The following is a 20,326-nucleotide window of genomic DNA, read 5'->3' on the forward strand; positions in this document are numbered from 1 at the left end:
TCCTTCTTCCTGTATGGCTAAAATAATATGATGTGGGATTATAGTATTTATATTTATGTATCCTGCCTCATCAGTGCACAACATGAGGCTCTGCAGAGTAACCTCAGCGAAGAAGATGGGATCTGTCTTAACGAGCTTACAATCTAATTTAGATAGTAAAGAGGCTACAAAGAAATGGTATAGAACAGAGAGGCAAGAGAACCAATTGCCTAGAGAGGCAGTGGGCTCTCCGACACTGGAGGCCTTCAAGAGGCAGCTGGACAGCCATCTGTCGGGAATGCTTTGATTTGGATTCCTGCACTGAGCAGGGGGTTGGACTCGATGGCCTTGTAGGCCCCTTCCAACTCTACTATTCTATGATTCTATGAATGGCAAGGCCTCTGAGCAAGTAAGAGCACTGAGGGGTTAAGCACAGCTTTAAGGCCAACAGATGCAAAATTCAAATAAGTGCAAATTGCAAAGAATGGCTGAGTTTCAGTTCTCATATTGTTTTGGAAAGTGTCGATTGCATAGAGTCAGCTTGAAATGTGAGCTGAATGTAATTTCTTGCCCATCCCTTATTGTCACCCCATGCTTCTGTTCAAAAACTTGGCCTGCAATGGTGTTCCAAGCTGGCCTGTAATAGTGCTGAAAATCTGTTACCTTCAAATTTTACAGCAGAGAACCTTCAAATACCTCATCCCTTCTCCAACCTGATGAAGCCTCCAAACGTTTTGGACTACAACTCCAATCAGCCCCAGTTAGCAAAGCCAATGTTCAGGGATGATAGGAGTTGTAGCCCAAAACAGCAAAAAGCAGAGCAAAGAAAAACACACAGAAAGACAGCATGTATCCCCAAATGTTAGCTCTCCACAAAGTTTTCACAGTTATGAGATTCTCCACATGTGGTCCCAGGAGGGATGTCCTACATAATTCTCCCAGACCATGGTTGCATACACACCACACATTTAAAGTATATTTAAAGCACATTGCCCACCCACAAAGAATCCTGGGAACTATAGTTTACCCCTCACAGAGCTAAAATTCCAAACACCAGTAACAAAATACAGTTTCCAAGATTCTGGGATTTGTGTGTACACATGTGTCCTTTATGTGCTTTTTGTGAATTACGTGTATGCAGGTTAAGTTACTTTCAGCTCCTAGTTCTTTCTTAGATTATCACCACCACTTGACCCTCAAGTCTTGACCAAACACCTAGAGTTCTCCATAACGGTTTCTCTGGGATATTTAACTTCTTAAAAATGATATATTCATAATTTAATGTTAGCTTAGGGCAGAGTTCAAAGCTTTAGAAAGACATTAAAAGCAGAGATTTGGCTATAGGGGCTCATCATCCAGTCTGTGCCTTTTGAAATAAAATGTATTTTTCTTTTATGTTGAGTCGCATCTATTTCTCTCTCTCCTAAATTCATATCCTCATTCAGCAGCTGCAAAAATAAAACCATATTTTGTAAATGCTGGCTTTCCCTCTCAAGAAATAGATATTAAATTGCTTTAAGCAGATCCCAGTTTTTTTTTTTTTAAAAACTATAAATGTAACGTGTGTGCTAATAAGCCATTTTAAGTCTTACTTTGCGGTTTGACTGCAAATGTGATGCCTTACAGCAAGGAGCCAAATTAATAAATCCCCCCCCGCCCCACCCCAACAGCAATGCTCTATTTGCTTAAATCCTGGCACACATGCCAAAATTAACATTCTGGTTTCTTTTAGAGGGAGCTGTTCATGCTGCCATGCAAGAGAAGAAACTGAACACTGCAAGGGCAAAATCCGAAGGTTTATCAACATCCATGGGAGCCAGGCAGCACTGACTGTGTTGTTAAGGCTGGATGGAAGTACATCATTGGCATCGCTGGCCATCTGTAATGCAACACTAGACTCTACCTTTGCAATTTAACACTAGTGAGACAGCAACTTTAGGATGTGCATATTTCCAGGCCTCTCTGTCTGGCCCTCAGAACTCTCCCCCAACCACACCCTTCACTGACCCCCCCCAGTGCACTTGTCTGATTAGAATGTGCCCTTGAATGCCTCTTGTTTCTCTAGATGGAGATACAGGGGTGTATATGAGGCCCCATCTGCACTATACATTTAAAGCAGTATTATACCATTTTAAAACTGCCGTGGCTTTTCCCGGCAAGTCTTGGGAACTGCTATGGGTGCTGAGAGCTGTTAAGAGACCCTCGCACGGCTACAGTTCCCAGAGTGGTTTAACAATCAGTCCCTCTTCCGAAGGAATAGGAGGGGAATGGGGATCTCCTAACAATTCTTGGCACCCTTAACAAACTACAGCTCCCAGGATTCTTTGAGGGACTCCGTGACTGTTTAAAGTGGTATAATACTGCTTTAAATGTCTCATGCAGTGGGCCTAAGTGAGTGTAGAAACTAGCCTAACGTACAGAGGTAATATTCACATTTGTTGCCCCACTTACTTTTGCCTTTAGCCCCGCCCACCACTGGCATATGGCCCTCAGAAGATTGCCCAGAAGGGAAAGTGGCCCTTGGGCTGAAAATGGTTCCCCACCGATGCACTATAGAAACTGTATGGGGATGCAGTGGTCAAGAAATGCAAGCTTTAAAAAAAAAACAGGCTTGCACAGTCAGAGGTGCAAAGCACATCTTCCCTACCACTCCAGAGCTTATTTTTTCTCCATAGGAATGGCAGCCATTCATTTGTGCAGACAAAGACACAGAAGTGGAAACAGGGACACAGTTGGGGCTGGGGGCTAAATTTGTCCCCTGCTAATTTTGTCCCTCCTGTACCTGAGGAAACTGAGGTATCCTCAGTTTCCCGGGGAAGGGAGACATTTTGATTCTTCTTAATAGGGTCCCAGACTGCAGCCCATTTAGTTTGCCCCTCTCAGAACTCAGTGAAAGCTCTTCAGAATCAAGGCCAGCCTCTTTCTACGTAGCCCCCCACCACACTCTTATTTCTAGGTCTTGCTCGAGTGACATGTCACTCTAGGCCTCTAGGGAACCATTTTTATGGGTAGTATTCAACTAAGTCCTACTCAGAGTAGACCCACTGAAACAAATGAACCTAAGTTAGTTATGCCTGTTAACGTCAATGGTCTACTCTGAGTAGCACTGAATACCACCCTGCATCTATAGACAGTTGTGAAATTATTGTATAACCAGTGAGCACACTCAGTTACTCTCCATTCGGTGCTCTTATCAAGAATGAAACATTCAAGCACAATCCACTTAAGAGGTGGGTGGTGGCTCCATGTCATTGGGGCAGTCAGTGGACTGCTCCTTAAAGTTCAGCCTAAAACCTGGGGCAGATTCCACTGCCCCACTGACACGGAGCCACCAGCCGCCATTGATCTACTTCCAAAATGCAGACTGAACAGGTGGTGGATCATTCCACACAGCCAGGGGGGCATTCGTAAAGCTGTGTTAGGAAGCTGAAGCTGATGATTCTTGCACAAGCAACCCATTTATTTAGCCCAAGAAAGGGCCCACAACAGATATGACCTGAAATCAATGGAAGGGGGCTGATGCATTCTTGTCTGCCATTCTAGTTTTGCCCTTAAGATGATGCTTACAGTGCACAAAAAGAACCAGACGGTTGTAAGTGAGACCCATGGTACAGCTCACTTACAATATGTGGCAATCATCTATTTAGTCTCCATACCACTCCCTCTGGTTCTCAAACATTAGTTACTTTGGGATTTATTCCTTCACACTATTGTTTTCATCACAGCTAAGCAAGGCACACAAAGGAATGGACAAATCTGTCAGTTTCGGGTTCTCTTGGTTTGTCATCAGTGGAGACTGGTGGCTTGGATGTCAGTAGGGCAGGGAATCTGCTCCTTTCAGCATATTGGACAGCTCCTTGAAAGTTCAGACTAAAACCCGGAGTGGATTCACTGTTCCACTGACATCAGAGAACCAGTCTCCACTGCTTGTCATTTTTCCAGCCTTAAATTCAGTTCACCACATGTCCCATCAGTTTGCAGTTTTTATTGAAGAGTCCTCATGAAAAATCATCAGCATTTTACAGCATGCTTTTCCTAATATATATACATTTTTGTATGCCGTTTTGCTTAATATGCACATTTTTTCAAGCACTTTTCTTTAAAATAATGCATCTCTGTATGCAATTTCACTAACGCATGCATTCTTATGCACACTTTCCCCCCATATATGCATTTTGTGTTCCTGTTTTTGGGTTAGAGAACTGCATCGCAAAATTTGGAGAAGCGCATCTTTCAAAGGACAGCTACATTTTTGGTTTGCATGTTTTGGGATGTGCAAATTAGGTTGGCTTAGGGATGTGCTGGAATTCCACCCAATTTAGATTTGGTACTCCGTGGCGCAGAGAGGTAAGCGGCGGTAACGCAGCCGAAGCTCTGCTCACGGCTGGAGTTCGATTCCAACGGAAGGAGGAAGTCGAATCTCCGGTAAAAGGGGTCGAGGTCCACTCAGCCTTCCATCCATCCGTGGTCAGTAAAATGAGTACCCGGCATATGCTGGGGGATAAAGAAAGGCCGAGGAAGGAACTGGCAATCCCACCCCATATATACAGTCTGCCTAGTAAACGTCGCAAGACTTCACCCTCAGAGTCGGAAATGACTCGCAGTATAAGTGCGGGGACACCTTTACCTTTACTGAATTTTCCATTAATTCACTTACTCTCTATCATTGCAGATTGGATTTTTATGTAGCAATTTCCACTGTATTTTTTAAATAGCAGAAATATTGATATTAAGAACAATAATTTTATTGATGTTTCTTTTCATTTATCAATATTTTCTTTCAAAACTACCCAGATTTCCTTTTAAAATATCTATGTTTCCTTTAATCATTTCAATATTAATATCAGTATTTTTTGTGAGGGAAAATAACTAGATAGGTAACAGCAGCAGCTAGTAGACAAAGAACAACCTCAAATCAATACCGGCCTGTTAAATCAACGGAATGCTTTCAAACAGGCACTGGCCAATGGATCCCATCTCTAGGTAGGCTCACAATAAAATGTGAACCAAACCTAATTTCTCTCCTGTTCCTAATCCCTCGAGACAACAAGAGGGCAAGAAATAGTTTTCCAGTATCCAGTGCCATTTGGGAGACAAGCAAGGGAGAATCAAACCTAGAGTTCCTTGCAGAAAGAACTATGATACAAACCACACAGAAATGGTTGGCTAAAGTAGGCATTTGTTAGATTAGTTCAGGAGGGCATCCTAACAGTTGGGAGTTGAGTTGTGAACTCAAGGATGTTCCAAGAACCTATTCTCTCGATCAGAACTACTCAATTCATCCCTGGGAAGAGTGTGCTCACATGGAATTATTGCAGTCTTGAAATGGTTCCATGGCATAAAGCAGTTTATGATGCAACCCAAAAGGCCAGAAGCTCTGAAAAATGCTTATAATGTTCACTTCAAAAAAAAGATAGAGGTCATCCTTAAATGCAAAATCCAAACATCAGCATGAGAGTAGTTCTGAACCCAGACACATATCCAAGAATAAAGTGAACCTACCATGTTCATCACAGTAACAATGAATCTTTGAGCAGCATCTGCCCCGTGGTACTGAACCATATCAACATCTGCCACCACGAGTGTTTCCACTGTGTACTCATTTGTGAGCCGAATAGCATTCCTCCGCTCTCTCCAGTCATTGGTCAGCTTTGTCTTTTTTTGCCTCTTCTTTTCTAGAAAGCAAATAATACGTTCAGAAGCCTTTTCTAGCAGTATTAAATATTCTCCTTTGAGGCCTCTCCAGTCACCCCCAGATTTTGCTGACAGTTAGTCACATTTGACATGGTATCTGACCATACAGACCAAGTTCTCATGGTTTCTCACACTTGTGATTGAATAATGTATCTCTGTCAGCCTTTACAATTGTTCTGTTCAGTTGCTGAAGTCTCTTCTAACACACACACACACTTTTAGCTTAGGAAAGGAACCTTCTGAGCTACGGGGAAAGTGCTGGGAGGTCATTTTAGGACAGGGATGGAGAACAGGAAGTGGATTGGACTGTGACAGACCAACCCAAATTGTGTTTGCATTTTGACAAATTTGTAGGGCAGTACAATATTTCAGAGAGGAGGTAAGGTCTCCTGCTTCCCTGGTGCACTCACTAAAGCTGCCCAATTTTCCTGCTTTTTAAAGTTTGATAGAAATATCTCTGTTGGCTATAGGTACGTTCTTAAACCACAAGGGTTGGGGGTTTTTTTTGCCTCTTAGTGAATTTCTCTTCTTTTTAATCCAGGATGTAAGAAATGGGATCCTGTGCATGTTTATTGAGAATGGATTGATCATTTACATGCTTATTGAGTTCAATGGGATTTACTCCCCTGCAATCATGCTTAGGATAGGTGAAACTAAACATGGGGGAGGAGGAGAAGAGGGAGGGAGGGACAACAGTGAATACCGATTGTATTTCCTGGTTTAATTCGTGTTCCAGACATGGGACAAGTAAATTAACATCAGCAATTTCCACTCCTACATCTGTTGTAACTGTCCGACATCCCTATCTGGATTGAAAAATGAAATGGTCTGCCTTCAAGTCAATCCCGACTTATGGCGACCCTATGAATAGGGATTTCATGGCAAGCGGTATTCAGAGGGGGTTTACCATTGCCTCCCTCTGAGGCTAGTCCTCTCCAGCTGGCTAAGGCCTGCTCAGCTTGCCACAGCTGCACAAGCCAGCCCCTTCCTTGTCCGCAACTGCCAGCTGGGGGCAACTGGGCTCCTTGGGACTCTGCAGCTTGCCCACAGCTGCACAGGCGGCAGGGCACATAACCCCTGAGTCACTCACTGTGGGGGTGATCTTTAGCTGGCCCTTTACACCCAGGAGACACGAGCGGGGATTTGAACTCACCGACTCTGGACTCCCAACCAGCCTCTCCTCCCAACTGTGCTGTCCCAGCCTCTATCTGGATTAAAGGAGGAAAAATACATTCTGATGCCACCAACATTGCACGGACACTGTGAAAAAAGCTTACAGGCATGAGAAGCACTGATGTCACAATAAACACCCGTTTGGAAGCACCCTGAGTAAGCAAAACTAAGGGAGGGCAACAGGTCCCAATATATGGTTGGTGGGCTGTGTTTGTGGATTGTGCAGGGCTGATCCAGGAGGAAGAGCTTGTTCCATCCTAATTCCCCAGTCTTCCAAAACAAGAAATCCTTTTCCCTTTCATCACCCCTGGTCCCCACAGTTAGTATGATGGATTGGCAAAAGTCCTAATGATTTACACAGGCCTCTTAAGGAAATGTATACAGGGCTCTGTAAGAAATTCAACGAGGCTGGACTGGGCATTCCCCAGGGAGACTGAACAAGACTTTACACTTCAGGAGATGGGTGGTTTTGCACTTCAGTTCTCACCCAGCTATTAATTTTGCCAGTTTCAAGAAGAGCTTGAAACAAGGACAAGAGCTCCTGCGGAAAAGTAACTTACTAAACAATTACAGGATCCGTCAGAAAGAGAATGTTAGCCGGGCATGTGACAGTAGCATACTTTTGCCTTATCAGTGCTGCAAGACGTACAAGAATCCTCTTGCAGCCCCAGCAAATAAGGGTTTCCATACAAGATAAAATACCCTTTGCATTTGTGTATTTAAATCTATGAGAGTTCAGGGCTACCCTGTGTAGCATTGTGAAGGCCTGGGGGGGGAAACAGAAAAATTGGGGGGGGGAGAGAGAGTTGTTTTCTATTTCCCCCACAAAATTTCCCCAGAAAAAAATGGGTGAAAAGAACAAAAAAGAAAGAAATGTTTGCTTCCCCCCTGAATTTTTTTTTCTGGCCCTTCACATCTCCAGCCCTATGGTGTCAGCAGTGATCTCACTATGAGGGAGAAAGATAGGTGAGTCCTTAATGAAACCCCACAAGCCCCACCCCTCACTCTGCCCAATATTAGCCAAACCCCAGCCCCCCCATAACCTTCTACACACAGTTCCTAAGGGTGGATGGGAAGGGCAGCCAAGTTGCTTTTAGTCCCTCTGTAATTCGAACACTGAACATGGGTGGATCTGAACACGCAGCCAAAGAAAACAAAGCCAGACTGCCTTCCTCTGCCAGGCACGGGGGCCACACAGAGGTATGGCCCCATCTGCACTATACATTTAAAGCAATATCATTCCTCTTTAAATGATCAGGGCTTTCCCCAAACATCCTGGGAAACATCCTTTGTGAAAGGTGCTGAGAGTTGCGAGGAGAGACTCCCTATTCCTCCCACAGAGCTGCAATCCTCAGAGTGGTTAAACAATTAATCCCTCTTCCCAGAATTCTGTGGGGAGCAATGACTGTTAAATGGATATTGTTATGAGCATGGGGGTTAGAATGGATGATTCCTGTGGGTCCCCTTTCCAGCCTCTGATTTGGAATCCTGTGCTTTGGGGCTGGCTCTGCTGGCCAGATGAATTTCTTTTGTTAAACAAATAGAGTGGCCAGGTAGGATAATGGGTCTATCAGTTGCCCAGCAACTGGTGAAATGGGCCAGGAAGATCCTTTTGTTATTAAAACTCTTCAGGAGAGCCTCCTCCCCCCTTTCCTGGCCACTAGCAGAACTTTGTGCTTAGAGTGTGTGTAGAGTGTGTTCTAGAGAAAGGCTGGTAACTGGAGGCAGGCAGAGAAACTGGCTCTCTGTACCATGCCATTTGGGGTGCCTCCTGTAATACAGATGGAAAAGCTGGATATTGGACTGCTGATGCCTTGAACCCCCTCCATCTTAAGCTCAGGTTGGAATGTGTATAAAGAAATAAACCATATTTCATAAAGACACCACAGTCTCCGCTGACCTTCTTCCCAAAGGAAACCAAACCCTGGAGGAGCGCTGGAACCCCGGAAATCTCACCGCCCGGACATTGGGGAGGTGCACAACAATACAATATTGCTTTAAATCTATAATGCAGATTGGGTCATGGGGGAGAGATTTGGCCAGTGGTGGGGTTGAAGAGAAGTTGGGGGCCAACTCTTGCCCTCTCCCCACAAGGCAAGGATGTGGTCATCCAGGGTCTCGTGGGTTCTTAGACCCTTTCCTTTTCTGGGAGCAGGACACCAGCAGGGTCCCTATGTCTCCAGCATATTTGTCCCGTGTCTGCAACAGAAATAAATCCAGTGAATACGATCGGTATTTGCTGTTGTTACTTTCAGTCCGCAAACGTAATGGATTACTTTTTTCACCATTTACACTGCATTTCCTTTGAATGAATGGGCTGGAATAACAATGGCATTACTTACGTAATTTACATAATTACATAAATTATGTAATTACACCACAGCAGACAGTGAGACAAATAACATCGTTTTTTGCAGAAGACAAACTGCAGCAGAACGGAAGCAAGGCGGCATGTGACAAATGGAAAAGGATGCCTTCTTACAGCCCTAACATCACCCCCACAAATATACAATTGGATTTTTACCCAAAACCACCCCCAGGAATCACAGCTGAGTTTAGCATATTAGCAAAGAGTGTGGTCTATGAGCTGGTTCAGTTGTCATTTAAGTGAGGGAGCCTTCAGCAAACCCCTGTGTCTCACCTCCAGTCCCCATCTGCAATGATGCTGATTACTATTATTATAATTATTATTAGGTTGCTTTCCATAAAAAACTTCAAAGCAACTGATAAATATAAGTTTCCAGTGCATGATGCAATTTTAAAAAATAGCAGCAATATCACAGCACTTTAGGCAATCAGGCTTTAAAAGTCACATTTAATTATTTTAACAGGATTTAAACAGGCCAAGACCATCAGCAATTTTCAAGTGGTCCATGTGGGGGGAGTTTGGGGACCACTGCTCTAACCTATGCCCCTTACTGGCTCTGATTTCCTCCACAGGGGACGCATTATGGCAAAATATACTTGCAACATTAGACCATTAAAGTTGTTAATCCATAAAGTATAGGGTGCAATCCAATTAAGTCATATTCACAGTAGACCCATTAAAATGACCGAACCTACATTAGCCATGCCCCCCATTAATTTCAATGGGTCTACTCTGAGTAGGACTAGCACTAGCTATCACCCATAATATTCAGAGTTGCCCCTTAATAAGATGCCAAAGGTATTTGGGGGGGGGGAGGGAGTTGTTTAAAAACTACCTGCCTTTTCATTAGCTTTAAAATGATTTAGCACAGTGTAGGGAAACTGTAGACGGGCATCCAAGACGAAAGTTCCACAGCCTATAAACTGAGTTCACAATACATCTAACGCAAGCTGTCATAAAAAAAATGCACTCGTTAATATTTCAACAGATACTTCCTAATATGGGATAATAGAGGTTTCATTACATTGCTCGCTATTTTTAGTGTGTGCAGGCTTTGGCCATAACAATGGGTTTTTCAAGCCAAGTTAAACCCACAGGAAAAAAAAATAACATGGTACTGTATAGGGCAAATCATTAAGAATACATAGGCCAGGGGGTGGGGGAAATCTAATGCTGGAATAACGTGTGGTTAGAATTAATAATGGTTTGGGGAAATGGTACACAGCTGATACCTGAATTTGTATACCTAGCCCTTGTGGGGGGGGGGGGAGACATGAAATACTAAACCCTATCTGGGAATTCTGAATCCTAGTTTTCTGGTTTCAAAACTTATGGCACTACTGTAGAAATGCAGTTACAGGCTCATGCATTCAAAGGCAAAAGTCCTTTGTGCAATTTAAGATCCATTTCCAATTTCTACAGAAATGTTAAACCAGGCATGCAAACATTAATTTGTCTGGTGACTCCAGCTGATTAGAAGAAGTTCTGGACTGATATAGGAGACATTCATAAACAAATGTCAGTCATCACAGTTTCTTTCTTTTTCAGGAAAGACATTTCCCCAAGTGACAGTGAAGTAATTTAGTTGGAGCCCCATCACTTGTGAACATTCTGAATATGGTCTAGAAAGCAGGAAAAAGATGCTTGGAAACCAACTGACAGAAATGATGTAGTTCAAATCCATATTGGCTCAATGTTATAGTCCATTTATAGTGCTGGGATGGAGGGATGGTTCATTCTATTCCTGGTCCATGTCAGTCTGGCAAGTGTTCATTCATAAATCTATTCTAATTTCTGCATTTATCTGTATTGTTTAAAAATCAGCACCAACAATCATATTTAAATACATCTTCTGACTGTACGTTTTCACAAAATATGCATCTCTAAACATATTTTCTTTCAAAGTTCACATTTCTAAACAAAGTACATTTTGTATGTATTTTGGTACTTTTCTTGAGCCATGAACTGCATTGCAAAATTTGGAGATGTGCAAAATTTGAAGGACAGCTGTGTTCTGAGCCACACTTTACTCTGGGGGGTGCAGACTGGGTTAGTTTGTGTTGGAATTTACAGATTCCCCAAGCATCCCAATGATGTGAATCACCTGGAGCAGGGATAGTGGTGCTTAGGTCAAATTTGGTTCTTTCTGTTTCTCATTTTTCAATCTTAAATTCAGTTCTTCGCATTTCTGCATCAATTTGCCATTTTTTAAAAAAGATCTTCATGAAAATTCTCAAGCATTTTTCATGCGAATTTCTCCTAATAAATGCATTTTGATGCAGTTTTGACTGAGGTACACATATTTTGCAAGCAATCTTCCCTAACATGCATTTTTTAGAAAACCATTTGGGCGGAGAATTGCACTACAAGATTCAGAGAAGTAGGAATTTTGAAGGCTGGCTGTGTTTCGGTTCACATCTTTTGCATGCAGTTTTGACTAATGGACACGTTTGCAATTTCTCCTAACAGAATGCATTTTTGTGCATTATTTTCACTAATATATTAATTTTTATGCACATTTTCCACTAATCTACACATTTTTGTAAACGTTCTTTGGTTGGAGAACTGCATTGCAGAATTTGGATATGTGCTAACTTCAAAGGATGGCTAAGGGAGCTGTAGTCCAACAACATCTGGAGGGCCACACATTCTCCAGCCCTAGGCAAGAGCAACAGTTTTCAGACAGCCTACCATCAGGAACCATGTCCATGTTGATTTGTCTGCTTAGGAACCCCTGTGCATATTGGAGACAATTCTGGGGTGTTTTCTAAGTTGTATATTTCCGGTTCATACCGGGTATCTACCACCCCTATGAATCATGGTGCCTGGGGCCCACTGAGACTAGGAGAGTGGAAGACAAAGAACCCAACAGTAGTTGGAAGCCAGAGCCAATGGCAGGCAGAGCCAACTAATTCTAGTTTTGCCTGTACTGACTTCTATGAGAAGACTGAAAGGAAATACCATAGCACTCTTCAAGTACATGAAAGGTTGTCACACAGAGGATGGCTGGGATCTCGTCTCAATCGTCCCAGAGAGCAGCCTGTTACGTTCTCAAAGAACCACAAGATTTCAAGGGACATCATTTTTTTTATTTATTTATTTATTTTATTTAATTTAATTTCTATACCGCCCAAAGCCAAAAGGCTCTCTGGGCGGTGTACATAAGAGTAAAACAGCATAAAATACAAAAACATAGAAATAAATAGAAATAAATAGAAATAAAAGCCTCTAGCTCAAAAATCAACATTGTTTGTGCAGAAAAAGGGTGTGTTCAAAATTAATAAATAAAAATAAAACCAGCCCACTTCCTAAGAAGAGATGGCTTTGCTGTAATAAATTCCTATCTCTCTTTGGAGTATGACTGTAGGCTTTAAATAGAGAATGTGCTTCAGGCTGAGCCAAATTTTAGGCAGTTGCACATTTCAGAGTAATTTATGAGCTTGGTGTCATAAGCATTAAATTATCATAATTCCTTGGAAGATGATCTGCCTGCATTTTGCACTCCTGAGCTGCATTTTATGAGAAATAAATAATTTCCAGGTAATGGGACTTTAAATCACTGCCTGAGACTTTTCAAAAGGTGATTAAGACTTCCTAGAGAAAACACCACATTTATAGTCAGTTTAAGAAGGCATGCTTTGCTTTCAACGTGTTTTGATTGTATCTTGACTCATTTAAATAAGAATTTCATCCTTGCCCCCAAATAAAATATTTGAGTTATTCTTCTCTCCCATAAATTTAGCTTAATTTGTATAGCTAACATATTTTAGAAACCAAATGAAGGGCACTATCGACTAGATTACCAATTAGTGTATTTTTGAAATAAGTCAACCAGTTTATGCGAAGGCTACTCATAACATTTAGAAGTCCCCAACCAAATTTTTCTGCAAAGTGATATAATTCACTAGCAAGGTTGCCACTTCTTGGTCACTTCTCCAAAAATAATTGCAGGCAAATGACAGCTCCCTCCCCGCAATGTAAACACACACAGCACTCTGGTTTGTACCTACAACCTGCAACATAAAAGCACACAGAACTATGGTTTGTACCTACAACTATGGAGAAAATGTATATTGGAGAAGATTCTGGGGTGTGTTCTAGGTTGTATGTTTCCAGTTCATGTCAGGCATCTACCAACCCTGTAAGCAGTGGTGGCTCATGCTCACTGAGACTGGGACAGTGGAAGACAAAGAACCCAACAATACTTGGAAGCCAAAAACTAGAGTTGATTACACCTAGTTCTAAAGAAGATATTCCAAATGCATTAGGTTCACAGGGTCGCCATAAGTCAAAATCGACTTGAAGGCACATAACACACACTCACAGGGACGTCTCAATTTTTCCCTTGAAATTTCACTTTCAGTGAAACTTGGTGGCAATTCTGAGCCTGAACCTCAATAATCCTTACTCACAACAGAGAGAGATTCTGCAGTAGCCCTGGGTTCCCAACAGGACCTCCAGCATTGAGAAGAGGCCAATGAAACCCCCATCATGGGGTAGCTAACCTGGTGCTCACCAGATGTTGCTGGACTACAACTCCCACTCCTGGCCATGCTGGCAGGGGCTGAAGGGAGTTGGAGTCCAACAAAATCTGGAGGCTACCCCCGCCCTAGCATGTAATGTCTCCTACTTCCCAGTGTCCTCCCCCAAGGATGACTCATATTTGGATGAAACACACTCAGTAGAAAGCCCTTGGCACCCCCTTCTGTACTGTCCCAGCCTGAACAGTGGTTCTCCTATCATACGGCAAGGGTGGGCAGAAGGTAAATTGGGACTTACTCATAAGTCTCTGGGTGATTTGAAGTAGATCAGGAAGGATTTCTGACTACCAATTGCTTAATAGTAACTCCTTCCAATGAGACTGCTTAAATGAACAAAACTTCATTTGGAGATCCAGAAATGGACTGGGAAGGGGAGACTAGAAGCACAGCTCAGTACTGGTACTCATTGCTCAGCAGCAGCTCAGAGAGCACCATGTTCTTTAATTCTGTGTCTTTTGCACCTTGCTCCAGTTGGTAGACCTTGGGGTTCTAGGAAAACACAAAATTGGGAGTTGGAGTCCCACAACATCTCACATAAGCTTGATGTCTGCCCATCCTCCCCTGAAGGAGCGTGAGACTGCAGAATCAGCTATATATTCTTTAAGGATTTCATTTCCAGAGAAGCAAGACACTGGAAGGGAAGGCTCTGCCAGTCTTCTTAAGCCTTCAGAAGGTTCAGGTTCTTTGCTAAGACAACATCTTTCATAGCTCACCTATGAAAGCACAGCCCGCTGGGAGCTGACCAGGGTCCTGAGCTACCTAGCTTAGACTCAACCCAACTTGGCCCTTCCAAGTGAAAGAGATTCTGCTAACTGCTTCCACTTCCCCTGTGAGCCCCAAGTCTCAGCAAAAAAAAAAGAATATAGCACCGCTTGGCTAGCAAATCTGCATTCCTGTGTTTCTGTGTGTCCCAAGAAAGAATGTGTAGAACTGCCCCAAGAAATGTAATTAGTCTTAATTGGTTTTTTGGCTTCCCTCAGAATTTCTCAGGTATTTTGCCCCAAATGTTGAGTCTTGCTTCTCTCTCAGGAGCCATGGGTCTGTCCCCATTAAACGCCACATACCTAGTGGTGGGGGGGAGCCAAGGGCACCGCCATTTCTATTTTAGCTCTATTTTAAAGGGTTGTTCTCCCTCTTCCAGGTTTTGGCCGACTCAGCTAGAAGTAGTCCCGCTCTAAATCAAGTTTGGAATAAGGCTTAGCTAAACTAGCATAATTTACCCCAGCGTAAATCTCACTGGCTGCTTAGAGCTTGGATTGCTCTGCCAGCCAGTATCTTGTATAGGACTTGGAATTGTTTTATGTGTGTTTTTATTGTTAAATCACTTTGGGAAGTTTTACGGCAGGGATGGAGAACCTAAGGCCCTCCCATTTGTTGCTCGTCCCTGTCCGTTGGTCATGCTGGCTGGGGGGGGGAGGGGCTGATGAAAGTTGGAGGCCAACAACATCCAGACATCATATCACTGTTTTATGGGAAGTAATGCGTAAACGAAAGAAAGAAAGAACAGGGCCAACTCCAGTTGCTGCAACCACCACTGCATGGGGGGCCACTCATTCACACAGTGATTTCACATTCACCCACCTGCTACCACTCTGCAGGGCTCACTTGGGATCTCCGACTTGGCAAGGCGGGCTGATCTGGTGGACCGTTTGCGCCGGATGAAGTGCTCTTTCCCATCAAATGAGGTCTCGGACTTGTTCACGGGTTGTATCTGCACCTGTTCTGATCCAATCTGGATATAGCCAACCTGTTCACCACAACAAAAAATATCCTTGGCATCATTTTGGATTACACCTCCCAAGAGTATTCAATAATTCAGCAAGCAGGAGAACAAACTTCCACCCCATCAGGCAAAAGATGTTTGTACATTTCTTCTATAAGCTTATGATCTTGCTAGGCTAACTACTACGTCACACTGAGAGTGCTAGCAAAATTTTAGTGTGCCGTCACTGCGTCCTCAGGCATGCATTAAAGTTTTAAAAGAGAATTATCTCTCTTTTTTTCTTACTGTACAGCTGTATGCAAAACCCACCAGCTGGGTACAGACTGAGAATAAGACCCAAAACTTCAAGAGGTGGAGGGATAGTGGCTTTTTGTTTTTAAAGCGTTTTATACCAGCTAGGCAGCGCCCAAATAAATTCTCTGCACATACATACAAATGCTGGGATGTGGAACAGCTGACTGCACTAATGTGATTTATAATCTACATTGCACATGTGTAATAAATTACACAGGCCACACACAAACAACATGCCTGTCTTTGTCGTCACTTACACCCGGGCAGTCTCACTGACATAATATAACAAGATTACAAACTAAAATGACAGACCTGCTCTCATTTCTGTTTAACCAACATTTTCAGGAGAATTCAGCCAAGGCAGAAAGAAGACACCTAAATTTTACTGGTGGGGATGAACTTCATAAATCTGATTCATAAATCTTCCTCCTCTGTTTTACATTCTAGGGTGCTTTGGTATTCCCAGTACAGCAGTGCAGAACTGAGATGGGCTCAGTGTCCATACTGGAAGTTGCTGAAAAATAAAAGTTACTGGCTGGGGTTCCATTTAGATCTCATATAACCTGTGTTATGACAGCTGCACTAGTTGCCTGCTTATTTCACAAATGAGTTCCCTGGGAAAAGGGATGGATAGTTAAAGCACTTTGGGGATTGTAGTTCCATGAGAGGAACAGGAACTCTGAGGACCCTTAAACTACAGTTCCCAGGATTCTTTGGGGGAAGCCATGACTGTTTAAAGTGGTATGATACCACTTTAAATGTGTAGTGCAGATGGGGCCCTGGTCTGGTATGAAAAAGCCGCTCTGAAGTTGCCCTGAAAAAAACCTTTGGGGGGGGATACACATAAGGAGGAGTTGAGAAAGCCAGTTACTAGAAACCACAGGAGGGGAGAGTGCTGTTGCACTCAGGTCCTACTTGCAAGCCTCTCGTAGGCATCTGGTTGGCCACTGTGAGAACAGGTGCTGGACTAGGTGGGCCATTGATCTGATCCAGTAGGGCTCTTATATTCTTAAGCCAGTCTCATCATCACCTCCATTGAAGGCCAAACGGATGCCAGGTTCAAAATATAAATTTAAAATGAGCACTGGAAAGGCCGTACATTTCATATTTGCTATGGGATCACACATCATCTTTTTTCCTCTCAATCTGTGGAACATTGTGGTGAACATTGCAAAGATCTGGCTGAACGAGAAACTTGGCTGCATTTGATCCAACGAGTCCAACCAGGTACCCTCATTTGACAGGCCTGCACAGCTGGGACACAGCAGCCATACACAGCCTACCAAGGCCTCAATTAGCCTCCTCTTTTTGCTGTCTGGTAGGCCAGTCCCATGGCTGCAAAGCTGCATTCAGATTGGTGGGTTAAATGTTGTTCAGGGCTACCCAATGGGTTCCGAGGAGAACCAGTTTCTGTGGCCTCTTTCACAGTGAATTAGAATTAATTTAACAGCACTGAACTACATTGCAGTACACAGGCAGGGGCTGTTTCTGTCAACCGCTAGTGGATGGTGCTATTGCATCACTTAACTAGAACATCCCTTACAGAACAGTAAAAAGGCAGAAGGAGGGGGGGTTTCATGATATGGAAATATAGGGGCATAGTTGCACTCTGTAGAAAGCCTTTCCTGAGCTCTACCACTATTAAATATCTAGACATGAGTAACAGCACTGGCCTAGTTCTTCCTGAAGTAGAAAGCCAGGGTCTGGGCCGTGCTTCTTCAGACTTTTGGTAGGCATCTCGCATGGACTGAAAAACATTCTGTGCATTCCTTACACACAGAAAACTAGCATATCAGGGAGAGGGCTAGACTAGGATCGACAAACTAGAAGAGGTTCAGTGGAGGTCAGCAAAGATGATCAGTTTTATGGAAAGCAAGCCCTGCTAGCACCTGGTGCCCATTGGGACTGGTGGGGCAAAGGAAAGGGCGAGTAATGATAGGTGGGGCCAAGTGACCACAGCGGCCAGAGACAACGAATGATGGCTTTCTCCCCATTTTCCTCCCTTGCAAAAGCCACTATGGACTGAATACAAGGCTACAATCCTATGCATGCTAATTTGGGAATGAGCCCCACTGAACTCAGTGAGTCCTATGTCTAAGTATGATGATGATCATCATCACTGTTATTAGAATATATTACCTGCCCTTCACCCAAAGGTCCCAGGGCAGGTAACAACCATTTAAAACACATAATTAAAAACAGTTAAAAACAACCTAAACAACATCACAGAAATTAGGATGGCCCCAAAAAATATACATCTCAGATGTCAAAGACCAGGATAAAGAGGTGCATCTTCAGCATTCACCAAAAGTTGTGCAATGAAGTTGCCAGATGTACCTTGGGGGGAGGTAGTTCCACAGCCTAGGGGCTGCCACAGAGAAGGCCCTCTCCTGGGGCTACCCTCCCAAACTTCTGAGGGTGGTGGAACTATCAAAAGGGCCCCCTCTGCTGATCTCACCACCCAAGAGGGTCTATAGGGAAGGAGGCAGCCTTCCAGATATTTGAGACCTAAGTCACTTAGGGCTTCAAACACTAACGTGAGCATCTTAAACCAGAAATGAACTGGCAACTAATACAGCTGTTTTAAAATGGGTTATATAAGTTCCAAAGGGAACCCCAGCCAGTAATCTGTTTGCTGCATTTTGGACAAGTTTAAGTTTCCAAGTCATCTTCAAGGGCAGCCCCACGTAGAGCACATTGCAATAATCCAGTCGGGAAGTTACCAAAGCATGGAGCACTGTGGCCAAGTCTTCTCTGTCTAAAAGGGGCCAAAGCTGGTGAACCAGTTACAGCTGGAAAAAGGCACTCCTAGCCACTGAGGCTACCTGAACCTCCAGTGACAGTGCTGGATTAAGGAGTACCCCCAGGTTGCGGACCTACTCCTTCAAGGAAAGAGCAACCCCTTCCAGAACAGGCTGTCTTCCCATCTCCTGAACATGAGAACTCTGGACACATAACACCTCTGTCTTTTCAGGATTCAGCCCATTTATTGGCCCACATCCAGTCCATCACTGCCTCCAACACCTCAACTGCCTCTCCCGAGTCAGATAGAATAGAGAGGTAGAGCTGTATGTCATCTACATATTGATGGCACCTCACTCCAAATCACCTGATGACAGCTCCCAGCGGCTTCATATAGATGTCAAATAGCATGGGAGACAAGATGGAACCCTGTAGAACGCCACAGAATAATTCCCATGGTGCTGAACAATAGTCTCCCTTAACTACTTTTTGGAAGCGGCTCCAGAGGTATGAGCGGAACCACTGAAGAACAGCGTACCCAACTCCAACCTCCTCGAGAGTTCCAGAAGGATACTGAGGTCAACTGTATCACAAGCCGCTAAGAGATCAAGGAGAATGAGCAGGGTCACATTCCCCCATCTCTCTCCTGACAGATGTCATCAACAAGGGCGACCAAGGCGGTTTCAGTGCCATGATCAGGCCTGAAGCCAGACTGGAATGGATCCAAGTAGACCTCTGAAGGATTACTTTGTATATACCATCACCTCTTACACAATGAATAAAAACAGCCCATAGTGATGCTGACTCCAAGGAAGAAGACAGACGAAGAGCAGAGAACAAGCAATTATAGGATGGGAAAAGAGGAGAGGAAGAGTGGTCTCAAGTTCTGGCCTCTGAGGGGGCCCTGGGGGGCACTGCTCCCCCCCCATTGCCCAGATCAAAAAGCCTCTTCTGCCTATGAGAAAAAGTCAAAAGAACCAAGTATATTTAGCCTGCAAAAGAGGAGGGCAAAGATTAGCTCTCAGATGTCCCACAAGGCAGGACTGGATCTTGAGTCTCAGTTACAGGAAGGTGGATTTTGGCTGAACATTAGGAAAAATGTCCTGAAAGTAGGAGCAGTTCAACTATGGAACAAATTACCTAATTATGGTAATTAGCATTAGGAAACAATCTCCCATTGGCACCAATGGGAGTTTTTTCCTAATGGTAATTGCAGCCACAGAGTGAGAGAGAGAGGGAGAGATTTTTATCAGATGGGGAGGGAAGGTTTACACCCTACCTTCCTCCACACACTGCAGTGCCAAAGATTCTTGCACATCACCGCCCTTGCACACATTTTTAAAGCCTGCAATGCAGTTGCTAAGGCCCTTGTTAACACAACATGCAGTGAAGCCCTTAAGTCAATGCAAAGGAAGGAGAGCAATTCCTGAATGTGCTGCTACTCTTGAAACAATCACCCCCAAATACAATTGCCAAAAGGGCTTTTCGAGGATGCAAAACAAAAAGATGCCTGCAAGAGGCAGTGAGCTCATTCCTACAAATGAACAACAGGTCCAGCAAAAAAATAAATTATTATTATATCGAACTTATTACACGTCCTTCACCCAAAGGTCCCAGGGCAGGTTACAACCATTTTAAAACACATAATTAAAAGCAATTAAAAACAACCTAAACATCTTCATAGAAATTAGGGTGGGCCCAAAAAATATACATCTCAAGTGTCGAAGACCAGAGGAAAGAGGTACATCTTCAGCATTCACCAAAAGTTGTCCAATGAAGTTGCCATGGTGGAAAGAGAGTTCCACAGCTTAG

At 43.6% G+C, this 20,326-nt stretch overlaps 1 protein-coding gene across 3 annotated transcripts in view; it reads right to left on the bottom strand.

The window, feature by feature from the left end:
* Positions 1-20,326, bottom strand: part of ADAMTS17 (ADAM metallopeptidase with thrombospondin type 1 motif 17) — a 207,083-nt gene that overhangs the window by 176,709 nt on the left and 10,048 nt on the right. For all 3 annotated transcript variants that reach the window (XM_061595291.1, XM_061595290.1, XM_061595289.1), the window contains exons 3-4: positions 15,337-15,502; positions 5,482-5,654 (exon numbers count right to left, since the gene is read on the bottom strand). In XM_061595291.1, the coding sequence (XP_061451275.1) occupies positions 5,482-5,654; positions 15,337-15,502 (339 nt within the window). The remainder of the gene's footprint in view (positions 1-5,481; positions 5,655-15,336; positions 15,503-20,326) is intronic.

This window comes from Rhineura floridana, chromosome 14 (assembly GCF_030035675.1).
Source record: "Rhineura floridana isolate rRhiFlo1 chromosome 14, rRhiFlo1.hap2, whole genome shotgun sequence".
Taxonomy (NCBI): Eukaryota; Metazoa; Chordata; class Lepidosauria; order Squamata; family Rhineuridae; genus Rhineura; species Rhineura floridana.